The 25,759-nt window shown below is 40.6% G+C and overlaps 1 protein-coding gene across 1 annotated transcript in view; it reads left to right on the forward strand.

The window, feature by feature from the left end:
• Positions 1-317: 317 nt before the first annotated feature.
• The window catches only part of LOC104279490 (mitogen-activated protein kinase 12-like), a gene marked incomplete at its 5' end in the record, with an annotated part of 31,049 nt that continues 5,607 nt past the window's right edge, over positions 318-25,759 (forward strand). The window contains 4 exons of the mRNA XM_009876787.1: positions 318-447; positions 9,946-10,004; positions 14,302-14,413; positions 24,187-24,216. Coding sequence (XP_009875089.1) covers positions 318-447; positions 9,946-10,004; positions 14,302-14,413; positions 24,187-24,216 — 331 coding nt within the window. The remainder of the gene's footprint in view (positions 448-9,945; positions 10,005-14,301; positions 14,414-24,186; positions 24,217-25,759) is intronic.

Below are 25,759 nucleotides of genomic sequence, written 5' to 3' on the forward strand. Positions count from 1 at the left end.
CTGAGAGGATGGTCAGCCATTGGAACAGGCTGCTCAGGGAGGTGGTTGAGTCACTGTCCCTGGAGGTGTTTAAGAGACGGGTGGATGTTGCATTGGGGGGAATCCTTTAGTAGGTTGATAGGACTGGGACAAAGGCTGGACTCAATGATCTTCTAAGTCTCTTCCAGCTCATATGATTCTATGAAACTGGACGCTTTGGAGAGGTGGTCTCCTCCCTTGGCACCAGGCAGGCTGCGGGTTGAGGACCGGGGAGCGCCGGCAGAGTTTGTGGTCTCTCTTTTGTCCTCCCTCATCGAACCCTTCCTTTCCCCTTAAAGCTCAGCCATCGATGGAAGAAATGGTACCAAAGTAGCCATTAAGAAATTGTACCGCCCGTTTCAGTCTGAACTATTCGCCAAACGAGCCTACCGAGAGCTTCGCCTCCTGAAACACATGAAGCATGAAAACGTGAGTTGAGTCATTAGCAGATATCCCTCCCCAAGGCTGCAGCTTTACACACCCTAAAACCAAAGGAAATGTGTAGATTTGGACAAGGCAGATGTGTAGCTGGAATTCAGGAATCTTTTGGCCTATTGTTTGTCTGTCTTTCATCAACATACGGCAGTTCACCAAACTAGCATATCCTGCGGGAAACACCGTTTCCATGTAGGAAAGGCTGGGTGGGGAAGGTTATCGCTGAGGTAAAATTTGTGCTCAGAGCTAGTGAGAGATGTTAAGGACCAGAAATTACAGTCTCCATCACTGTGCTTCTGTGAGGTGCAGGAGCGAGCAAGCAGAGCATGGGTCTGTGCGTCTGGGTCTTGAGTATCAGCATCTCTTCTTTCCCTGACTTGCATAAGGGTGGCTATGGTACACATGCATATTTTTGGGGAAGGGGTAGAGCTTTCCTTTTTTTCATGGAATATTTGAAAGGTGTGGGCTCATACTAGTGTGAAACGGGAAAAGTGCACAAATTACTAAATAAGTTGCTTTGCTGAGAAGCATGAGAAAGGATACAGAGCTCTGCATAGACATCCACATAATGTGGAAGAATAGCCATAGAAAAAAGTGTAGAAAGTGTCATTGAGGTTAAGGTACATAGTCCCAATACTGCCTAGAGGCTTACGAAAAAAATAAGGGAGGAGAGATTTGCCTGAAAACAGTTTTTGTGGAATCAAAGCATGGATTCCAGGTAAGACAAATCCCAGGGTGGGACTGGAGGGTCACAGTAGTAGCTTTAAATGCTGCTCGTGAAGAATGCCTTGGGGTGGGGAGGAAGAGAGAGTTTGGAGGGTAGTGTTAAAGTGATGCATAAGAATGTGGTTTAAAATGTTATTATTACAGGAGATTAGAGCGTAACTCAGATGGCCTTCAAGGAAAACTAGGAGATTAAAAGAGGATGAGAGAAACTGGTAAACAATAACTAGTCATTGCCATTTAGTGGTATGGTATTAACATTTTGAGTACCAACAATGTGTAGGTTTGTTTTGAAGAATAATCTGTGGATAATAATCAGGATATCCTGATTGTCTAGAAAAAAAACAGACTTTTTTTTGTAGTTTTAAAAACGTACATGCTTGTTAGCATCTCAGTCTGAATATTTTAATACATTTTATCATTTTGCATGCTGATTCCTTTCAAGTGTTTCATAACCACTGCTGTATACTTTAAAGAGTTAATGTTTGCAGGGAACTTCTGTGTCGTGCATGGGCTTTCATACTCTTCAGCATTTTCTTTACTGAACATTTGGGAGCAGAGCATCTTATGCAGTTGCCAAGATCCTAACGGGGTCCAGAACTTTGAGATTATTTTTCTTATATTTCCCAGAGTAATCTTCTGGGCAGAATTTTCCATTCCTGACAGTTTTATGCAGTTTATGCCCTTCCGGGTAATACCCTGGAACCCCTCCATGTAACTGTTTGATAATTAAGCAGTCTGGAAGAAAAAGCTCACTGAGGAATGTGAGCACAATCTATACAAGTTACAGATTAATGTCTATGAAGGAAGGGAATAATCTACAGTTTTAGGAAACAGTTTGGGCCACAGAAAGAAAAATCTGGTCTAGGTACTAAGAAAAAGTATTACCAAGGCATCTACTGATTAGAGAACAAAGACTGAATGTATGATCCTGCAGGGATTTGCAGGCACCATGGAGGCGGAATCTGACTACTCCACCTTTCCACGATGAGGCTGGCAAGGCCCATCAGGAGAATTTCCATCCACCCAGCCTTACACCCTTCTGTCATTCATTTCACACAGTGAAATTAGGAAATTAGTAAATTAGGAATAGCAACAAGCCCTTTTAGGATTTCTACTCCCTGTACTGACCTCGGGATACTCCTTTAGCCTCTCCACCCAGGTGAATTTAAACCAGAGTGGCAATAGCACTCCTCGTCAGGATTTTCAGCACCCCGCTTTAACGCGCCGCTATTCTGTAAGAGAGCCACTTTTTTGTGTATTTTCACCAAAGGGTGGAATTGCAGGCAGACAGTGTGCTGTGCACACCTTTAACAATACGTGCAGCAGCGTCAGTTGCCTCTTCTCTGTTGTTACCATTATGGTGTCTGTGGCTCTGGCTGTGAAGTTCTGAATGGGCCCCACTCAGGTGGGTGCATATTTCCTTGTAACAGGAATCAATAGAATAGAACAGCAACTGAAGTATTTTTCCTGTTTGGTTTTTTTTTTTCTGTTAAATAGCACATTGTAGTATACTTCTATAAAATAGCAGTTGTCTGTCTTTCCAGCTGTACTATAAATACAGCTGCTGTAAAAAATGAATGGAACTGAAATAATTTTTTAGTGACCACAATAAAATAGCAGTGTCACTGTTAATTGCCTTGGATGTTGGTAATCTTATATAAGGACGTGGCGTGGGACAGCTGCTGTAACAGTATTGGCACTATGGATTAGATTTGGGATATTGTTGTAATGTTGCACATGTTCATCTTGCTTTTTTCCTGCTTCAGGATATAAAATGTTTCAAGGTTCTTTTTATCTGATAGTTAGAATTACATCCAATTCACTCTTCTGATCTGTTTTTCTTTCAAAATTACTTCTGTGATCATAATACACTTGATGTTGGATTACATGAAGAGTGTGATGTTGTGTTTGTTTCACCATGTTTACCTCTCAGTGGACCATCTCTGCCCTTCAGAGCTTTCAGGGAAGTGTTGGGTTAAGCATGTAGCAATACATTATCATAGTTTATTTAATCTTACGCTGTATTCAGAATGGTGGAAGTAACTGTAATGGTCTGACACACTGTGTTAAAATTAGCATTTCTGATCCTCCATTAAGGTAGCAGAAGATACCGTTAAACCCGTGCCACAGTGATACAATTCATCATCATGTCATGCTTGAGTGAAGAAAATGGAGTGGAATTTATGCTTTATGTCCTGGATGACCTCCATTATAGACCCTTTGAGGAATATGTTAATCTCCTTAATGTGGAAAAGTTGTAGAACTGACCAGGAGTTCTGTAAAAACAAATATAGGAGTCACCCTACTGAATTTTACTGCAATTGTATTTTACCTTGTAAGGAAGCTAACTCACAGATCAATTTGCTTGTCTATTTAGAGTTTTCAGGAGGAGGCAGCTCTGGTTGCTGGCATGACCATCTTTCATTGTATATGCCATAGACCTTTGTTCTCCCTAATGGCTTTCAAGCAGGACGTTACTGAAATGTAGTGAGGAATATTGCTGTAGAAACCACACAAACTTGGTAGCATGGGACTTGTCATCAACCTTTTGTGAACAAATCCAACAAACTGCAAACAAATTGGTTGAGAACTATGGGGCAGAGGCTGTGTGTGAAAAGGATGAGATCTGCCTGTTAGGAGATAAATCAGTGACTTTAATGGTGCTGGTAACCCTTTATTTATTCTTTTTTTCTTTTTTTTTGGTAGACCTTTTAATTTGAGAAGACATGAGATGTTTCACAAGCATCATAAGGTACTTCTACTGCCTAAAAAGCAATCCAACACAAATCAATTCCTTAGACATTGCCAAAAAGAAAAGGTACTTTCCAGTGGGATAAGTTGCTGGATTGCTCTGTCACTGCATAAACAAATATTCTGGCACAGGAGAGGGAACGGTGAGAAAAAGAGGAATAAAAACAGCTAAGGCAGAATGAAGAAAGCATGTTTTTTTTGGTGTTGGTGGTTTTTTTCTTCGTTTAGTCATGCTAGCCTGAAGTATTCATCCTACTACAGTCTTAGCAGCTCTTGATTATTTTTTTAGCATGTGCTGCATATTGTATAGAAGAACAGACTGTTTACCTTTAGGAAATTTTTTTTTCAGTAGTGCTGCTTTTGTTCCCTGTTTCTTTCCATTTTGAGCTCAGTTAAAGTGAGGACCCTTGAAACTATCTGTCAAGGCTCTGACTTAAAATTAAGATCAGTGACAATATGGCCAGTATGTAACTTAGGTCCTGTTTTTGGCTCTCAAACATTTGCATAGCTCTGCATTCTTGTATTTTGAAATTAATGAATATATCTGTGTATGCAAAGCTAAACCCAAACAAGTAAGCAGAAGGGTGCAGAATCTTTCATTTCATTTGGCCAATAACTTGGATTTTATTATGTTGTTTGGACTGGAAGTGGTACCACGATACCTACTTTTGCTGAAATAACTGCACAGTGGCTTGTACTGGTCCAGTCCTGCTGCCCTTCTTGCCTTCCAGTTCGCTAACAAAAGTTTAAAGTTGCCAGGAGGAATGAAAAATAGCTGGCAAGGAGAGATGGCGCTGGAGAGAGGGAGAGAAAAGCAGCGACTTGCACTCCTGTCTTGTGTCAGAACAGAGTGCGGATTTCATCAAAGCGTGGTACATGCTTATGTGTACACGTGTCTACCAATGGATTCATAAAAACCCAGGAGAATTCTGATGCAGTTCTACCAGTGTAAATTCTGAACATGTTTCTGGCATGAAACTTTCTGACAAATGCCCATTAAACTTTTCTTGGGTTGGTTAATACTCTACAGATGTTTTCTCTTCCTGGAAACCCTGTATGTAAGAAGCAACTGCAGTGTTTGGTTAAAGGTACTCTGTGTTATGCTCTCATTCATTGCTTGGAGTGGAAATAATTCTCTGGTGTATTCTCACATCTGAAGACCAGTGTATGTTTTGCATTATGAGAAGTACATAGCTTTTTTTCCCCCCTTTTGGAAGGAACTCAAGTATCCAACAGTCACCAAATTGTCTGTCTCTCAACAGTTATGTTTCTGAGGATGATGCAGGCCTTCACTTTTAGGTTGGCTAGTACTTAATTCTATTGACTTCTTTATTTTGGAAAAAAAAAAAAAAGTGGGCTTTTTATTTGCAGCTACACGGTGTCAACCAAGGGAGGAGTTTGTTCCAGAGATAATAGTGGGGCACTTCATGTTGCTGCCTGAGAAAATCTTAAAACCTTCACCTTTTATGGTTCATCTAGCCTGATGTGAGCGTTGGAAGAGCAACAGCCTGTGCAGCGTACAAAATCAGACCAACAAGGGAGTTGCAGATGAGTGATGCCCTTACAGGTGAAAGCATGCTTACTGTGTTAGGAGAGGTTTCCCACAGCAAGTCCTGCAGGACTGCACCAGTTAAAAATTCACATCCTTCAGGTGCACAAGTACCAGTAAGGAATCCTCGCTAGAGATGGCAAATCTTATGGGTCTTTATGAAAGCAAAAATGTGGTTGTAACTGGATAGTTTACTGCTGTCAAAAGGTTGTAGGGGAGAAACATTTCTGGTGGCTTTTCTGCTGGCTGAAGGCTTAGCATGGGCTAGGGACACCAGGGTCACACCAGAGCCACTTATTTCCATACTTAAAAGCCAATAAATCAACACAGTGGTATTGGTTGTCACTTCTGCCTTATTTCCACAACCCTGCCTAATAGGCAGTTTAGCTAGGCTGGACTCAGCTTACATCCATTTATTCACGCCCCAGACTTGGGGACTAATGAAGCAGACTGATTAGCTTAGTCCAGTAACTGAAAATAAGGAAGATGGCACCGAAACACACACTTTCTCTTTGGGTCGCCATCCCATCCAGAGATGAAGGCGTGTCTGTCCAAAGGATTTCCATCTGTCCAGTGTCACGTGTGGGCCCTTTGAAAGAAGAGTGTGGTGGCACTCGTGGGTATGGCTTGTGCCCGCTGGTGTGCCCGCTGGCAGGAGAAAAGGAGAGGAGCTCTTGGTCCCTCTGCAGGCATCCCTCATGTTATGTAGCAGTAGTCAGTGGGGAGGAAGGTGACTGTGGCACAAACCTTGTGCCTTGATAGTTATAATTTAAAAAAGATTGAGAGTTCCTAGTGTAGTAAAAGGGTGCTGGTGCCCGTGATGTGGTACAGTGCAAGAACGTGAAGTTGAAGCTAACCCTGCAGAAAATGGAATGCAGTGTAATATGTAGTTCAGTGTGCTCCAGCAGCATCTTTCTCAGAAAATGTACTTGCATTTGTAGCTCAAGTGCCAAAGCTGCTCAACTTCACTGTGTTTTTCATGCGTAACATCCACAAGAGAAAGCAGCACTTACTGTATAAGAGGCAGAAGCTGCATTACTTATTAATTTATACAAGATTCGAGTCTTTCAGTGATGTGCTGCTGCTTACATCAGAGACTTTCCTTTACAGAAATGCAGTGCAACAGTCCTTGAATAAAAGCAATCCAAGACATGAAAATACAGGGAAGGATAGAGATGAGGAGCTCTTTGCTGCTGTGCTCCACTACTGGAATAGCATTTGGAGAAGGAGGCAGCTGAGAGAGGAAGGGCAGACAATGCAAAGCTGTTATTTATTTCTTGATGGTAATTAAAGTTGATCAAGGTGGACGATACAAATGTCTTAGGAAGGGACAGATGATAGGGATAAGAAAAGCTGGAGACACTGCCACCCACCCCTCACCAGCTTCATAGGGAAAAGACACAATCAACAAAGTAAATGTATTGAATAAAAGCATACTCGTGGAAAACAAGTTAGACCAAGAGAGGGGTAGTTTTGCTTTTACTGTGGTTTTGCTTTGCAGCAAAATGGGAGAGACACAGTAATGCATTCTCTCCTCAAGATACAAGCGAGGAAAGTTCTTCAGCGGAGTATGCAGAAATCCTTGTTGCTTTTCAGTCAAATGGGCAGTAGGAAACAAGCTGCATCCTTTGTGGGCTGATCCATTCAAGAAATTGCCTTTTGGCAGAATGAATGGGGAAATAAATGAGACCCTGAAAGGGCAGCGTTGCTGCTGTTTTCCACAGATGCTTTTCCTTGCCATGGCAGAGCATGCTGGGTTTGTTCCTTGGTTTTGCTTTGATAGTATCAATAATTGTGCTGAATTAATACCAAAAATAGAGCTGCGGAAGATTTCACAGATCCCTCCACTGTGTTTCATGTAGGCCACACTGTGAAAAATAAATGACTCTTGTACTTGTTTTCCAGTGGTTTACTTTTGTGCTGGGACATTAAGTATCATAAAGTGTTCTTTTACAAATACTGTATTTAATTGGGAGCATTTTAGCCAGGCACAAAAAATTTTCCATAGTATTATGGAGGAGGGAGTTTCCTGCACTTTGTCCAGTTCTTTTCCTTTTCCCAAAGGAGTGGCTGGAGTTCTATCTTCCTTGGAGGATTTATTTTATCCTGTACCTCCTTGCACTTAACATATCCTCAGAAAGCTGTGATCTAAATGGAAATACTAATGTGTTCCAGCACAGGAAAGTCATCCCATAGTGCAGCTGTTAAATAAAGATCACTGAGGAAAAAGGAAGTGGGTTCCTCACTTTAATTTTTAGATTGATTAACTATTAGTATGTCTTACCATTTTGGACACTAAAATAGATTTCAGGATGTTTTAGAAAGCTCTCTTTGTAAAGCAAGAAAAGAAGTATTGTGAAGTCCTTGGCATGCTAAAAGAGTTTTCTGGTTCATTATTTAAAATTCCCTTCAGTGGGAGCTGAGCGTTGGTCTCAGAGGTATTCTTCACCGCAGAGGATTTGCTGCAATGGTGAGCCTGTCCACACGAGTTTGACGCCTTCCTTCAGAAGTCATGTATATTGTATATCGGGCGGCACTGAGTAACTACCAGGAACTCTATTGACTTGAATGGAGAAGCAGTAAAATGCTAGTGAACTTCAGGAAGTGCATTTTGGGGCTGGTATGTTCTTCATGGAAATTTTGGTGCTCCCATATTTCCCAGCCTCGGTGCGCAGAGGGGCGCAGCAGCCAGGCCGTGTCGTCCTCTGCTGTGTCCCTCCTTGTTACCGCAATGTCCCCATGTCTTCCACTGCTACATTCAGATGTGATGGGCTTTGTTTTCTTACAGGAAGCACAAGCAGGGCTTCTGAAAAAGTGGGGCTTAATAGGAGCGTTATTGCATAAGATCACTGTTAAAATGTTAACTTCCTTCTTTTTAATACCGAAGTCTTTCAAGAGCGTACAACTTTTCTGGCTCTGTGTGTGTAATCACGCCGCCTTAGGAAATGCTCACAGAGCTGCATTAGGCTCTATTGTTGTCACATACATCTTCCTAAGTCCTCTCTCATCCCTTTCTCTCCCTACCTCCACACAGAAATGGAAAACCTTACGTAAAACTGTTATGCAAAAAAAAAAAAAAGGAAAGCATTCTAGCTGTAATGTTAGCACTGAAGGTATTACTTAAAATAATAACCATATTGTCTGTGGGTTTAATTATTGGTTTATGGCAGTTATATTACTCTTACTTAATTAGTTTTGTATAACAGTCCTCAGGAAAATATTGTTACTGATTTTTTTCAAAGATATGTGTGGCTACAAAAAAAGGGAGTTGTAGTTTTCTGTCTTCATCGTTATTAATTTTTTTATCTTGTTCATCATTATGACATTTTGATAACATCCAGGCTAACTGTAGTGGTTCCGCCAGAATGTGGTAAAGAAAGAAGTACATGCAGTAAGGATTTCATCACAGTTGGAGATTTTTATTTAAAGCTTTAAGTAAAGGAAGTTGCTTTTCTTTTCTTGCATTTTTCTCCCTGCATTTCTACTCTCGCTTCTCTTTACTTTTGCTTACTTTTTTTAAAGAATTCTTGGGTTTGGAGCAACTGAGATGTAGAGGCTTCCTCTAAGCAGACAGAAATATTTGTGAATTAGCAATAGAAGTAGACAAAAAGCAGCTCTAAAAGCCTGAGCTTAGGCAGTGCCTGGATTAAGCAGCATCCAGGCTGAGATCTGGCTTTAGACAATTCCAGCTACATCTTTTAGAGCATCGAATTCTATATATGTAATTTTCTGGTGTTTAATAGGCTTGAGAGAAGCATTGGCAGTTACCATAATGCATCTAGTCAGTTGGTATAGTTCTACTGAAAACTGTACTAGTAGGAAAAACTGTGATGGGAAATCTGTGTTACTCAGTTGATATTTCTCTGTTGAGTGATAGAATGCTTTTGTTTGACAAAAAATGCTCTTAAGGAGAACCTAATGTATAAACCATATTAAATCATATTAAGCTCTTGATAAACTTTTTATAAAAATAAATTAGTTCTAGTTTCTTCTTCATATTCCCAATTACATATTGTAATCTGTGTACCTAAATTACCCTGTTACTCTAATTAGAAGATATTTAAAATGTTCTTTATTGTCAGGCAGCAGGCCCAGCTAGGTGAATAGCACTTATGACTGTGTCAGGTTATAAACTGATTTGTCTGCTTTATTTTCAACACTTCAGTGATTCAAGTTAAAAAAATGTTCTCTCCTCTTAAACTACTAGCCTCTGAACTTTTTGTTCAAGTAAATACACTTTTTTTATTTTTTATCACAGGGTCAAACAGCCCTCAGAGTTATAAAATTTACACATAACAAATCCTGGTGTTGCTAGGCGCCACTTTAGGTATTCTTTCTTCCATCTTTATGCCTGTAGCTAATGTCTCACTATGGAAATGTTTTTATTATATTTTTTTCACTCGTGCAGTTCATGTTTTTTTGTGTTAAATCAGTATAAATTTTTTTTTCCTCTCCCTTATTTTTAGGTCATTGGAATACTGGATGTTTTCACACCAGATTTAACGCTGGAGAAGTTTAATGATTTGTAAGTTCCGAGTTGTTTGTGTTTGGGAGCAGGGCACTGCTGCTTATGCAGGAGGGACGGTTGTTGCTTTTTTAAATGGAGAATTATAAAATATTTTTTCATGGATTTTTTAATGAATTTAATCTTAATATGATTCTTATGTGCAACATCCAAACTGGTGGGATGAGGTTTTCAGTTTGTCGTTAGAACCGCTTACCTATCTTATGTGTACTTCTTTCAGCCTTCTGTGAATGGCAGTCTGCTGGATTCCCTAACCTACCTTTCAAGTATTGATTCCTTCCCTAAGGCCCAGGTTGGCCAAATGGTAGGAGAATTCTTAACCCAAACAAGTTGGCCAAAAATGATGCCTGTTACACAACACGCGTCTGGTGTGACCCATCCTTATTTCATAGATTATTTCAAAACTGCTGAATTTTTTAGTGGTTACCTGTGCTGTGGTCTCTTGTACTCCCTGACTGGTTTCCCTTTGTGGTGATCCAAACAGGATAGGGTGTAGATCGTTGCTAACACCGGCCATGTACATCTCCCTGACATTTTGGCAGCATCTCAGACACAGATATTTAGTGTGTCTGTTGATTTGCTTGTGGATCCTGCTGCAATCCTTGTGAGTCACTAGGTTGGCAGTGATTGGAAGTCCTGTTGGGCTTAATGCGGACTTCATGTTATGTTCATAGAACTGTTTTGGATTTCATCTAATGTAGCTATGTGTTACAAACAACCTTGCATACTTACCTGTTAACAACGAAAGCTCTCTGGCAGGAAAATGTAAAAAATTAAAATGTGGACCATGTGTTCATAATGATAATTTAGTCCAAAATGATCATTGAGCCAAAAAGGATGTTGTCCATATTGCCTATTGTGCTAGCATTTTATACAGCATATTTAATAAAATGCACGTTCATGCCATTAGCATTCAAGTATCGTGTTTTAAATGGGACCCTAAAATCATCCTTCCAAGTTTTGGAGGTACAAGTCAACTGAGAGGGTCACTTTATAACTGAAGCTGCGACATGTGAGCCTGTGGCAAAATTTGCTGTCAAGACTTTGGGCAAGTCGTTAGAGATGAATAGAGGTAGATGTGTGCACATTTAAAACAAAAGTGGACCAAGAGCTTTTGTGAATTAAGGTCAAATGGGTCATTTGAGGTAATTTTTGCTGACTAGTCATGAGATATTGTCTGTGGCCTGTTGTGTGAAGATCAAAATTCAAATGGCTTTGTGGCTAGAAGTGGCAGAAGCGAGGTGGGTGGTTTCACCAGAGCCAGTCCCTAAGGTTCATCTTGTCTGAGACCTGGAGTTTCTTAGCTGACTCCTAGCCCTCCTCTCTAGAGGGAGCATCCTCCTACTCAACCTGCCACTGCTCTTCTGCTCCTCTACTCTACCAGGCAATATGTTAATGAAGATTGAAGACAAAGTCCTGTCTGCTTCGTGAAGAAAGTCCTTTCCCTGTTCATGCTTGTGTTGAACTTCCTTCAGTTTTAGAAGTTCAGCTGATTTAAATGGTGTACAAAATCAGAAATCTTTATCAATATAAGTCCCACTCTACCAGCTGCTTTTCACTCCCTTCATTGTATCACACACAATGTGCTGGAATGGGTTGCTGCTCCTCATTTTGTAAGAATTTGGGGATTTAACTGGAACTTGAAAGAACTTAAATGCATTAGGCATCAAATTCCCTTTGAAGTGAATTATTAATCAGGTGCCAAACCTCCTCAGCTTATTTGAGGATTCCAGCTGTGGACTATAAATACATTTTTAGTAATAAAAATAAGTTAGGAAATCCTAACAAACAAATTTTAACAAATTGTTAAAAGTGATCCCATAGTGTTTGATCCCATTGCCCTCTTCCAATGTGTGGCTCATAAATTATTATTAAAGTTTGGATTTTCAAACCCAAGTAGGCCTCCTTCTAGTTGACTCTAAGAGATTCGAAGTCACGAATTTATAAACTTTAAGCAAATTGTGTGTATGTAAAAATGAAGTTGTCCTGGTTTGAGCTAAAAAACGCATTTCTGTTTAGCGATTTTTACTTTCTAGTTTAGTCTCTTGCAAAGGGCTGCACTTTCTAGAGTTAGCAGCATGTTTTTGCAGACAGTGCCTGCTACTGGCAGTGATAACACCTGATGTTTACAGTTACTGCCTGGGACTGGGATGCAGAAAGGCTCTTGCTGATACTTATTCCTGTAGTGACCAAGGCCACTGCTGGCTCTTGTGTGCCACACTGGGGGTGCCGGCTAGTGAGAGGGGTCACAAGGAAGTAAAAGGTTGCACCTCTGGGGAGTTACAGACAGGACGGGTGACCAACAAGAGTATTCCATTTCATATACATCATACTTAGTATGAATTGAGTGATCATTAGAGTTTCTTTCCCTTTTCTGCAATGGCCAGCATCCAGGGAGGACTCCGTCCAATCTCCTACTTAGGATCCAGAACCTGAGTTCCCAAATCCAGCTCCCTGTATCCAGCTCCTGCTGCCGCTGAGCCTGGGGCTTCCCCAGTGCCTCCTGCTCTGCAGCACCAGTGGGGATTGTTATCAGGGAGGAGTCAGGTTCAATATTGGGCTTATATATAGTTGTATATAGTTCTTTATTTTCATCATTTCATGATTATTTCCATTATTGTTTCATTAAAACTGGTTTAATTGTTCTTTTCTAACCCATAATTCTGCCTCTTTCCCGTTTCCTTCCCATTTAGGAGGAGAGAGGGCTTAGAGAGCATTTGTTCACATTTAGTGGCCAGCCCAGCCCTAACCCGTGACAGAAGTCTTCTCATCCTTTTTTTTTACAGTGTTTAATGGTTATATACAGCTTGGAACTTTGTCCATTCACATAAAACACTATCTGTCCAGAGCTTTGGGATTTTTACAGATGATGGCAGGCAAGCAAAATACTAATGAATTCATGAAGATCATTAGCAGTAATAAAAAATGTGTAGATATATCTCTATTTCTTTTGCCTCACCTCTTTCTAACTGTTGGGGTTTTTTTTCTAGAACAGTCACTAAAGGGGTTTTTTATGGCTCGTTCTAAATATTCATGATGTCTGGGAAAACGTATTTGATAAGTCTGACTGGGGGAAGAACTTAATATGCTTTCAGCAGTCAGAAACATCAACAAAGAAGTTGAACTCCATTTTCTAAGGCAGTTGGTCTGTTGATGGGAGACATGTTATACGTTACACTAGGGGAGAGATAAGAAATGTCATTCTCTTCTCTGTACTTGCTCTGTCCTAATATAGATACAGAAATAAATTGCTCATCTTTTGTATCCAAAGGGTAGCAAATTTGTCTGTGAAAGCTGGTTCTGGGAGCCTGAGTCCTGGTCCCCAAAGCTGTAGGGAAGAAGTGTTAGCTACCTAGGAAATGTTGAAAATACTACCTGTGATTCTAGTGACTAAATCAGTGCCCCATCTCCCTTATGACTTTATACACAATTTCTGTTTTGTTTATAGATACAATTCTAATTGAATAAATGATTTTTTTAATACAAACTTAATAGTGAAAATCAACAGAATTATAATTTGCATATTTTAACCGGAGGAAACCCATTGAAGTCTAAATAATACAATTTGTATCTATGAAACGATGATCACCTCCAATTCTTCCCTTCATGAAAATGAATCTACTTGTCTTAATAAAAGGAAAACTATTGACTTTATCCTCAGGTGCCAGACATTATTTGCTCCGTCTATATTCAGACCCAACTTTTAAGATAGACGCTGAAGAATGAGCTTACTACATGCAACGGGAAGAACAGTTTTGGATCCTAAGTGAAGATTATCCTTGAATGGCCAGCTTGGTGTTCTCAAGCTTTCTGTTGCTGGTGTCCCTTACCAGTACTAAATACCAAAGATCCCAGTTTATGATCCCAGATGAAGATTAATGGAAATTATTGTTGCCTCCTAATTTGATCATCTCTATTTCTAGGTAGTTTGGTTGCTGCTAGTTGGTTGTGGATACATGGCATTGCATGAATGTCTTTGTTCCCTGGGTAGGTGTCTTTGAAATATCACATGGTTCTTGCTTAGGTTTTTTCTAACTAGTTCAGAATCTGACCTCTTCTGATGAGTTGCAACTTTCCATAATCAGTGTCAGGGTAGGGCAGTACATCTTTATGACAAAATAAAACCAGAGACACCTAGAGAACAGGAGGGTGATTGATGGAATTGTTTGGTAAATTGAACGATCTATAATTTAATATTGTCCCTGAGCTATAACATACAACTGTGTTTCAATTTACTTGACAAATTAAAGTTATTTTGTCCTTTTTTCTTTTCTTTCCTTTATTTTTCTTTTTCAAGCTACCTTGTCATGCCATTTATGGGAACAGATTTGAGTAAGATAATGAAGCACGAGAAACTAACAGAAGACCGAATCCAGTTCCTGGTATATCAGATGTTGAAAGGCTTAAAGGTTTGCTGCTTTTACTATTATTTTGATTTCATGATCTTTTTTCCTAGTAAGCCGTTATGGAGAGATATATAAATACTTATAATTTGACAGCAGGGTATGATTTATCTTACCTTGTATAGTAAAAGTAATGACATTCTTCGCAGCAGGTTTTTTGTGATGCTAAATGTTATCTGGGTTTGGGGTTTTTTTTTTGTGTGATGATTTTGTGTATGGCTTTTTCAAGCAAAAAGAAAAGATAGTCTATGCAAGATCTATACAGCACATTGATCCACGATGACCTTAGGTTTCCTTATTTGAGTACACCAGAACATCCCTGATGTGATTTTTAGGTACATTCTTCTCTGGTAGTTGACTGTGGTGCTGCTTTGCCATACCTCTTACTACGGCTTGCTGGAGAACATAGAAACTGAAAATGTTGAGTTTAGAGACAGGACCCACCTGGACTTGAACTCTCAGCTTCAAATTTCTCTAATTCAAAAATGTTTCCATGGCTTATGATACTGGTCTGACACACTGTTGCTGAGGCACACTACACCTCACTTGCTCCAAGTGTCGTATCCTTCTGCGCTCTTCTGAGGAGTGTATGTATATGTATATGTATGTTGCTGTATGTATATATGTGTGTGTACATATATTTATACCATACCTATATATGTGGTATATATGTACCATACTTATCTATTAACCTGTAGGTGTGATATTTTGGGATGAAAATCTGACCCTGAGAGGGACTCTGAGCACTCACATTGGTTTGGGGAAGTGTTCAAGGACGACAGCAAGTGCTGGATTGGTCCCTGCAATGTTTGAAAGTCCAGCTCTGCAAAATACTAAAGCTCATCGCTAAATTTAAATGGATAAATAATTGGGATTATTCTATATTAAAATACCTTCCTAAGCAGGTTTCTAAATGTTTTCTGTGAAATTGAAAAGTATGTGTCCTTTGTGTAACATACACATAAAGTTGAAGAGTCTCTGAAGTCTCCGAGTCTGGGACAGCTTTGTTAAAGAGCAATGACTGGGGATTCTTAGTGACAAATCTGCACGGGAGGTGGCTGAGAGGAGCACAGCCTGCCTACAAGCCCAAACTTTATAGGGACCCGAGTTAAACAGCTGTGAAAGGTGTCAGAAGGGAATCTGCTGAAAGGAAATAAATTTTTAATACCTTTTAGCAGACCCACTGAAATTGAAAGGGCCCTCTGGAGACTCTGTAGTCCAACCCCCCTGCACAAAGCAGGGTCAAACTGATCAGGCTGTTCAGAAGCTTTTGCGGGTGGATTTTAGGTATCTTCAAGGTTAGAGACTCCACAGCCTCTCTGGGCAACCTGTTCCAGGGTTCAGTGTCCCTTACAGCAAAATAAGTTTGTTTCATCTTTAAACATAAATTCCTGTGTTTCAGTTTTTGTCCACTGGTTCTTGTCCTTTCACTGGGGACTACTTAGAAGTATCTAGTTCTGTCTGTTGCCTCCGTCAAGTATTTATGCACATTGATAAGATGCACCATGAGCATTTTCCCAGCTAAACAACCCTGACTGTCTCAGTTTCTTCTCTTACATCAGATGCTCCAGTCCCATAACCATCTTAATGGAGCTTCACTGGATTTGCTTCAGTGTCTGTCTAACTGGGAAGCCCAGTGCTGGACTCAACACTCTGGGGTGTGTCTCACCAGAGCTGAGAAGAGGGGAAGGATCACCTCCCTCAGGTTGCTGGCAGTCCTCTGCCTAATGCAGGAAGGGCACATTGCTCACATTCAGCTTGACCGTCAAGACCCCCAGATCCTTTTCTGCAAAGCTGGTCAGCCCCCAGCCTGTACTGATGCATGGGATTATTCTCTCCCATGCACAGGATTTTGTTGAATTTTGGTGGGTTTCTGTCACCCCATTTGTCCAGCCTATAGAGATCTCGCAGAATGGCGACACAACCGTCTGATGCAGGAAAATTCCTCTCGGTTTTGTAACATTTGCTGATTTGCTGAGGGTGCACTCTGTCCCGTCGTCCAGGTTGGTGGTGAAGATGCTAAACAGGACTGGCCTCAGCACTGACCTTAGGGGGGCACTGCTGGTGATGGGCATCCCGCTGGGCTTACTGCCCCTGGTCACAGCCCTTTGATCCAGGCAGTTCAACCAAATGACTCGGTCAGCTTTGATCCAAGTGGTTCAATCTCCCTCACTGTCCCTTAATCTAACTCATACTTCTCCTGTCCATGAGGGTGTTATGGGAGAGCGTTTCAAAAGCCTTGCTAGAATCAGGGCCAACAACACTGACTGTTCTCCCGTCATCCCCCAAGCCAGCTGTCTTATCACAGAAGGCTAACAGGTTAGTCAGATATGATTTTCCACTTTGTGAATCCATGTTATCTACTGTCAGTCACTTCCTTGTCCTTGTTACATTTGGAAATGTCTTCCAGGTTTATTTGCCCATTTTACCTTCCTAGAGAGTGAAGTATGCCTAACTGGCCTTTATTTCCTTGGCCCTCTTCCTCCTTACCCTTTTTGAAGACATGAACAATATTTGCTTTCTTCCCACCATCAGGAGCCTCTCCTGATCACCGTGATCTTTCACATATTGTTGAGTGGCCTCACAATGACCTCGGCCAACTTCCCTTTGCGTTCATGAGTGCATCCCTTCAGGATCCAGGCACTTGTGTCTACCCAGTTTGTTTAAATGTTCCCTAATCTGATCCTTCTCCACTGAGGGTAAGTCTTTCTTGCTCCAGACTTTTCCAGTGGTCTCAGGGACCTATGATTCAGCAAAAATTCCCAGTAAAGGTGGAGGGAAAGAAGACATTGAGTACTTTGTCCTTTTCCAGGCCCCTTGTCACCTGATGCTCTGTCCCCATTCAGCGGGCCTGTGTTTTCCCTAGTTTTCTTTTTGCTCCTAGTGTGCAGGTAGGAGCCCTTCTTGTTGCCTTTCATGTCCCTTACCAGGCCCAGCCCAGGGTGGGCATCGCCATTCCTAGCTCCATCTCTGCACACTGAGGACAGTGTCCCCACGTTCCTGCTGGGTGACCTGACTCTGCTTGTGCCTCATCTGCATTTCCCTAGGAGCTCTTCATCCACCATGCAGGCCTCCTGCCGCCTTCGCTTGATTTTGTCTCCTAGTGCTTGTTTTTGTAATGTGTTGGCATTTTACACTCTAAAATTATGGAAGGATTTGTAAGAGGCTCGAAGGGACCATTCAGATTTGTCTAGTTTCAAGCTGTGTAGGAAGGCTTCATCTTGTAGCTCCTTTCAAGGCTAAACAGCCCCAGTTCTCTCAGTCTCTCTTCATAGGAGAGTTGTGATTTAGCTGGAGCATGGCGTCTGGGGAAGAATAATAATTTCAGGGCAAAATTTTCTTATACTTGAACAAAAAGTATAATCAGACTTCATCCTTAAGTTAGTCTTTGGGCTTCTTCATGATTCTTTTTTGGTTTTGGGGAGTTTTTTTGTTTGGGGGTGTTTTTTTTCAGAGAATGACCCTGAGTGTAAATCCAGTTAAGCTTTACTGTTAATCCCTTGCTTCTGCTCAGAAATAATGTTTATATTCAGCTCTCTTTTTCCTCTTGGATCTTACACTTCTGTGAACTGCAAAGCCAACAGCTGTAGCTGTAACATACCTTTGAATTTTGCTGTCTCTCAGGAAGATGAATCAGAATGTGTTAGCTGTCATATACTTTGCGCTTTTTTCTTACTCTTCAAGCTTCTAAATACTGTTTATTATTGCTACTACTTTTTTCCTCTATTTGGCTTTTAAAAAATGGACTGAGATTATTAAAGTTTGTATCTTACAACACAAACAGAAGATACTCTTTAAGTTCCTTATCCATCTGAAACCTACATTAATGTCATATGAAAATATCTCTTAATCTGGATTGGTACTGCAGTTCTTAAGTTGCAGTGTCTGCTTTTCTGGGTGCACAAAACTGTTGATCATTAAAAGACTATTACTTCTTCATTTTTTTTCTTTGTGTGACACAATTCCAAGAGAAGAAAAACCCTGACCTAGCTCTGCAGGCTTCAGCCGGGCCTTATTGCGGTGATTTGCTGCTCTGGAGATGCACGTTGTAATGAGGCCGTGCGATGGCACTGTCTGGAACTGAACATCATTCACGCTGTACAACTTCAGTTTCCAGGGTCCCATGCCTCCAGCATTCAATGTGTGGGCAGGCTTTCCTCTGTGCTCATAAAGAGATAAGTGGGGCTGGTGTGCTGGAAGATGTGTTGCACAGGGATGTGCTTGTGCAGTGCAAATACAGATCTGGTTTTGATACAGGAAGGTCTGGCACATCCATCAGGATGCTGATTCCAGACGTATATTTGCATTGCCAAACACTATTAAAAAGTAAATAATTTTGCAGGACAGCATGCTGTTCCTGGACAAGAACATTAGGAATAGCGTACCCAAGATTGATTTGTCTCTCACTACTTAACAGATACAGAAGGGCAAGGAAGTTGTTTTACTCCCATCGCAAAACTTAGTAACTATACTTTGTTATTAAGTCCTGCAGTATTAATTTCTCTTTGACCCTACCTCAGATTTTGTCCCTCACACAGCCTTTTACGTAAGCTAAGTATTATCCTTTTTATTCTAAAGATGTGCATTTAAATGCTGTAATACCCATTTTACAAATGCAGAAACTAAAGCCAGGTTTGGGGAAATTGGCTTTATTTAAACTACAGGGAATTCACCTCTGATCTAGGCTTTGAACTTGGGATTAATTATTTCAGTTTTGTAGTCAATTCCCTAAATACAAAGCCATGTCCTAGTAAGTGTTTTTTAAGGACTATAAAAGTGATGTGTTTCATTGCAGGTAACTGTCTGGGAAACTATTTTGCAGCACAGACATGCAATTCACCAGAGATGAAAAACATATCTGGGCTAATTTTATGCAAGCAATATATGAACTGTAAAAAATTAGCTTGAGTTGAGTGTAATGGAAAGGATGAATAATGAATTTAATGTCAGTGAAATGACCTAGAAACGTCTTTGGTCCTAGTGACCTAGATTGTCTCACAGAGGCCAACAGTCGTGTTTGTGGGCCTTGAAGGTTGACTCTGAAGTCTGTTGGATCAGTAAATGTGGAGTGCAAGTGGAGCAACTGTGTGTGGTTAAATACATCTGAAGAAGACAGAACAGGGATTAAAGACGATATATTGGGTTTCTGTGGCAAGGTTTGGTGCGGGGGGGGCTGCAGGGGTGACTCTGAAAGAAGACACCAGGAGGTGTCCCCATGTCAGACACAGCCAGTTCCGGCTGGATCCAAGACGGCTGGTCAAGACTACGCCCATCAGCGATGTTCATGGCATCTGTGTGATAACATTTAAGGTGTGGTAAAAAGCACTGCATGGCAGCTATGAGAGGGACTGAGACAATAAGAGAGGGACTGAGACAATAAGAGAGAAACAACCCTGCAGACACCAGAATCGGTGAGGAAGGAGGAGGAGAGAGGTGCTCCAGGTACCTGAGCAGAGGTTCCCTTGCAGCCCATGGAAAAGACCATAGTGATATGAGTTGCCCCCGTGTAACTCATGGAGGACCACGTCAGAGCAGATACCCACACTGCAGCCCATGAAGGACCTCATGCTCAAACACGTGGATGTGCCCTGAAGGAAGGTGCTGCCCATGGAGAGCCTGTGCTGGAGCAGCCCTAGTGTTTTGGCAAGATCCGTGGCCTGTGGGGGACCCGCACTGGAGCAGTCTGCTCCTGAAGGGCTGCACCCCATGGAAAGGACCCATGCTGGAGCAGTTTGTGAAGGACTGTCTCCCATGGGAGGGACCCCTCGCTGGAGAAGGAGAAGAGTATGGAGAGGGAAGAACAGCAGAGACAACGCAAAATGAGCTAACCACAGTCCTCATTCTCTGTGCCTTTCAGGAGGTACAAGGTGGAAGAGTCAGGAGTGAAGTTGAGCCTGGGAGGAAGGGAGGGATGAGGGGAAAGTGGTTTTAGTTTGGAGTTTGTTTTTTGTTTTGAACTATCCTATTCTGTTATTAATTGGCAATAGATTAATGAGTCTGTTTTGCCTGTGATGGTGACTGGTAAGTGACCTCCCTGTCCTTGTCTCAACCCACGAGCTTTTCCATTGTGTTTTCTCCACTCCCTGACCTGCCGAGGAGGAAGAGTAAGAGAGCGTCTCGGTGGGCACCTGGTGACCAGCCAAGGTCAACTCACTACAGAGGAAAAAGAGAAGGAAGTTCTTGATGTAAGCTGTTGTTTCCAGGATTTTATAAAAATGAGGGCAGTTCTCATTCCAATTACAAGGCAACCAGCCGGGATGCTGAGATACTTAGTTGATTGATTTCTCTGGTCTTTGTAGCTGTTAGATCTTCTATACGAAGTGGTTCGCCTGAATATTTTGTCTCTTCCCCCACATTTTTGAAGAGCACAACTGTACTTACCTCAAAATTACCAGTGGGAAATAAGACATTATTCAGCTGCTGGACTCTGATGTTCTGTTATTTCCTATTGCACAGCAAACATCTGAGAACAGCCTTTACTGTATCTGTTCCATTAAATTTTGGATTCTTCTTGAACCAATTCATCCAGCTGCAGTAATACACCTAGCTGGAAACATCCTTAAGAAATAGGAGTGGTCCAGTGCTTGGAGGACATTCTTGCAACATGACTGGGAAGTGGGTTAACCTGAAAGCAGCATTGCTAGCACACAGTGAAAAAAGAAAATGGGTCAGTAACTTAGAAGTTAACTGATTAAGAAAGGGTCTGCCAAGTTTTGCATGAAAATCTTGTACCTTTTAAGGTCTACTGTATCTGGATTAAAGACAGTCCATCTGTGTTTACTTGGATTGCTTTTTTGACAGGGCAGGGACAACAAATCATTCTTAGCTAGTGCTCAGTTGCGCCATTATAGGGGATAAGATACTTGCAACACCTGGGAAGGATGAATTTCTCACTCTAGGTCTTTGTAAAACTCCTTCAACTTCCCAGGCTTAGCCTCTTGTTTTTCTAATGTCCTTTTCTTTCTAGCACCTTTTAACTTTGATTGATTCTATCTTGGTTTGGGGGTTTCTTTTTGATGTTAAAGATGTTTCCTACAATATGCATTTGTCCTTTATGTAAGGTACATAAGCACTTTATGGTATCTGTATTTATGTCTGGTCAAAGATAAGGCCATTGATCATTTTTGTCACATTGCATACTTCTGTTGTAACAACTTGTTTACATGCATGGGAGATGTGTTATGAAGGGATAAGACAGATTTTGCTAAGTCCCCAAGCAAGTTTCTTGCAGGCTTTGTTACTACATTCTACCTGTAGACTGGTTCTAGATTGGTTGTACACTAAAATGCTCAACAGGTTTGGTTTAATATATATACATAGAAATTTTCAGGAAGATTTGTATCAAACCCTCAGGTCTTTGCTCTATAAGCATGTACAGTCGCTGTTTGTCAGTTAGTTTCTGTTCTTGCTATTTTACTGTATTTTTTCTACTGAGAATGAAATATTCATTTCCTTTCTTTGGTGAGCCTTGTAATTTATTAGAATTTGACTTCATCTGTGGTAGGAAAAAACAATGTGATTTGACACCACCTAAAAACAATGACGTGTCTCTCCTTTGTCTATTTCCTAGTCAGGCCTTAGTCTGGCATTAAATTTTGTTTAAGTATAAGGTTGAAACTTGGAAAGGCTTTCATCATATTTTTTTCTGTGTCAGAAAAGCTGTGTATTGTCAAAGAGTACAGAAAGCAAGATGAACATAAATGTCTTTATGTAGGTGGAAAGGGGCTGGAGCTTCCAGCACTTTCAGTCTTGAGTCTCTCTTGTGTAGGAGTCCCAGTTGGGTACCTGCTTGTTGAGGTCTGGGCAGATAGGTGGCAGTCCTGTTTCTTTATTTGTACAGTATTTGACAATGGATGAATAGCTCTTGGGCCATACAAACACCTGTTCAAGCTTCTTTTGACACACTCATGATAATATGTACCTGCGCTAGTGCTCTCCTGTCATCTCTATTTACTGTCTTTTTTTCACGTTTATCTTGCTCTTTCTGCTTCTCTGCTTGCCCTTCCCTCTCTCACCCATTTCCTCTTCAATTTTTCCTTCTCTGCCAAGTCACTTATTTTCATTTTGTGTGCTGCTTAGAATACTTCCTTCTGAGTCTTTTCTAATTCCCTTTTGATTAGCTTTTTTTGTGTGTGTCAGGATTGCATATACAGACAAGAATGCTTAGAATTTAGACAACTATTGGATAGCTTCCTGGCACCATCTGAAGCTTGTGTTCAAGGATGTATGCACGCTACCAAAAACTGTCTTTAGGATAATGCACAGAGCTCCTGTGCTCCAAGACACTTGGCTCACATTAACTGAGTTCTTGAATCAAATATTTTTCAGGTGAAGTGGTAACCCTGTGAAGGATACGTCTACTCTATTCTGAGTGGTTTTGCCACATTGAGAGTGAAAAATATGTCAATAAAAGGAGAATCAGTAAGAATGGGTTCCTGTTTCGGAAGGTTACTGAACTGAAATGGAAAATTTTCTGATCTAAGACTGGAGTAGTTCCAGTGCTGCTACCTGCCACAAGATAATAAAGTGCAGTTAAAAGAAATTCTGCTATTGTTAAAGTAACACTGCAGCACAGCGCCAGTATTTCAATTTACAGGAAGGCTGATGTGTACATTAGCACCAGGAGTAAGTGCCATTTCACATAGTCTGAGTAGTGTTTTATTAGGAGACATGTTTAGAAAATACCGTGCTCCCCGAAGTGGAGATGTGAACACTCACAAAACCTTCAGTGGGGTGAGAACACCAATAAAATCATGCTCCTCCTCACAAATAGGTGAGATTCACTTGAACTAAAACTCTAAAGGATTCAGTCCTCTTAATTCCTGTTTCTACATGCCAAATTCGTAGGTGCAGAAATTCCTCAGTCTGACAGTTATTTCCTTACTGTGTGCAGTCATACCAGCAAAAATAGCCTATAGAATATTTTAAGCATCTGCTCTGGGAAATAAAAAGGCTTCAGTAAGACAACATTGAAGTGATTTAGAATGCAAGTAGCCATTGTGATATCCTTGATCAAGATGGCTGTTGGCAGAAGACATTCTTCATTTATTGGGAATCTAACTACTTACAGGTGTGTTCAGCTGGTGAGAGGAACTGTGTACCTCAGGGGGGACCATTTGGTGAGAGTCAGGGGTGCAGACATCTGTATTTGGTCAAGTGTCTTCCCAAAAGAACTAGTCCTAGATGTCCAGGTTGTTGGTTTGACTTCTGTGAGCCCTTACGGAGATCACTGGAAAGGTGATGAGAAAGAGAACGTCTTGTAACATGGCCTCTCCGTGTTTCACTGAGGAAGTATTGAAGCATGTAGTCTTTCTTAACGACTTTTGCTGGCCTTCATCCTAGTCTTAAATGACCTCTTACAATGCAGTGCTGCTGGAGCGTATGAGTCTAAACTGTGACAGCACACCAGAGATGTGTGTTGCAAGAGAGCATTGCTGATGTACAAAATATCAGGATTTATTTTGATACATATGCATGTCTAGCAATGCCAGAAATTAACTGGAAATGTAATTCTATGTATGGGAAGAAACAGAAAAAAACCCCCAAACTGTGACCTGTTGCAGTACTCAAACAGATTTAAGGTTTTCTCACTGAGGAAGAGAAAGTGCAATATGCTAGTTTAATTATCTGAACATTAAAAACATAGCTAAAAAGACCTTCTGTGCAATAAATAAACATTTTCTAATTTCAGTTTACTTTAGCAGCATGAAAAAGTACTTTCTCTCTTGTCCCAGTAAAGTCAGGACCTCATTAACTAAAGAATATTTTCCTTTTTACAGTATATTCACTCTTCGGGCATAATTCACAGGGTAAGTGGAAACAATGTAAGAGATGTTTATATTTTGATAATGTGAGTGGTGTTTGTGTATGAGCATGCTCATAAATATGCCTGAAATCCTGTTTATAGTGTCTCAGTTTGATGGTGCCTTTGGTTTCTTCTTCAACAGGAACAAAAGGTGGAATGGTGACACCAGGGTTAACTGGGCACTCAAGCTTAGATTTGGATTTCTTAAATTATTTTATGAAGTTGTAAGTCCTCACAAGAGCGAATAGGGTCTAAATTGGGATGGATAAGAGTTTTTTCTGGCTTTTTGTTTAAAATTACGATTAAACTTATAAAACCAATGTTTAAATGTTGTTTAAAGACCATGTCAGTGTTTGAAGTTGGAGGGGAAGATGAAAACACAGAAACTAAGGAAAACAGCCCAAAATGTTAGAGTCTTGAAAAAACGTGTTTTTTTCTGAGAGAAATTAAGGATCTGATTTCTTTGAATCCCTGCTGTGTCTAAAGTCCACTTAAAATTACTTCTGCACTGTGAAGAATGATGCCCTTGTGCTACGAAGCAGCATAACTTGCCCCAAAACTGCGTAAGAACAGTAGAAAATGGCTGTAATAAAATATCAGGAGCACCACAGAATGTGCACATTGTATAGTAGCTTTAGGCTGGACATGGAAACTATGCAAACTGCCAAAATAATGTAATAAATTGATGTTTTCATTTCTACAACTGCTGAGATCATGGTCTAAACTTGCAGTTGCTTAGACTTTTTCTAAGCTCCCTCTTGATGGCTCTCGTGCTTCTTGGTTTCATTACAGTTCTTTGCACCAATTTGTTTCTCTCCAAAGCCCCTCTGATGTTACAACATCTTTGTATAAAACAAATGGATGCCTGTTAAAAAATTCACGGAGAAGATTCTTCCGAATGCCTTGTGCTAAAGTATGTCAAACAAAGGTTTGAAAAAGCTGAAGGAAAATTTGTTTCTGTTTTTTTTCTTCTTTTCATAACTGGAAATGTCTGATAGGAGTCATTGACGTTGCAAAATCTTTCTCGTTGCCAGTATTCTTCCCCTTGCGACTAAACTTAGAAGTACAACTTCTGAAGAAGTCTCTACAGTAGCTAAAGAAGCTTAAAGGATTTTCTTTTCATGTTTCAGTTTCCATTCCATTGACTTTGTCAGGAAATTGATTTTCCCACAGAAGAGGGCATAGGCTTTTAAGCAGAATCTTGTTTGATTCCTTCAGTGCTCCTTCTAAGTTTGTCAGGGTGTGATAACTTTTTAAAGCATATTTTGATGTGCATTATGTACAGTCCAGAAATACATATGCGAATCCTTAACTTTATGATGTTGGTATTTAATGCAACAAATTTATGTCCAAACCCTATTCACAGTAAGCTGAGTGATTTCCTTCACTAGCAAGTATTTTTCTGACTTCTAGCAGAAAAAAAGGTTCATCTATCTGGGGGGAAAACATGCTGGAAAAAAGCCAAACATGTGCAAGTTTGTGTGTTTGTTTCTGTTATTTGTGGTGTTTAGTTTTCTAATTTGGATTTATTACATCATTTTACCAGT

The sequence above is a fragment of the Apaloderma vittatum genome, unplaced genomic scaffold (assembly GCF_000703405.1).
Source record: "Apaloderma vittatum isolate BGI_N311 unplaced genomic scaffold, ASM70340v1 scaffold14639, whole genome shotgun sequence".
In the NCBI taxonomy this organism is placed as follows: Eukaryota; Metazoa; Chordata; class Aves; order Trogoniformes; family Trogonidae; genus Apaloderma; species Apaloderma vittatum.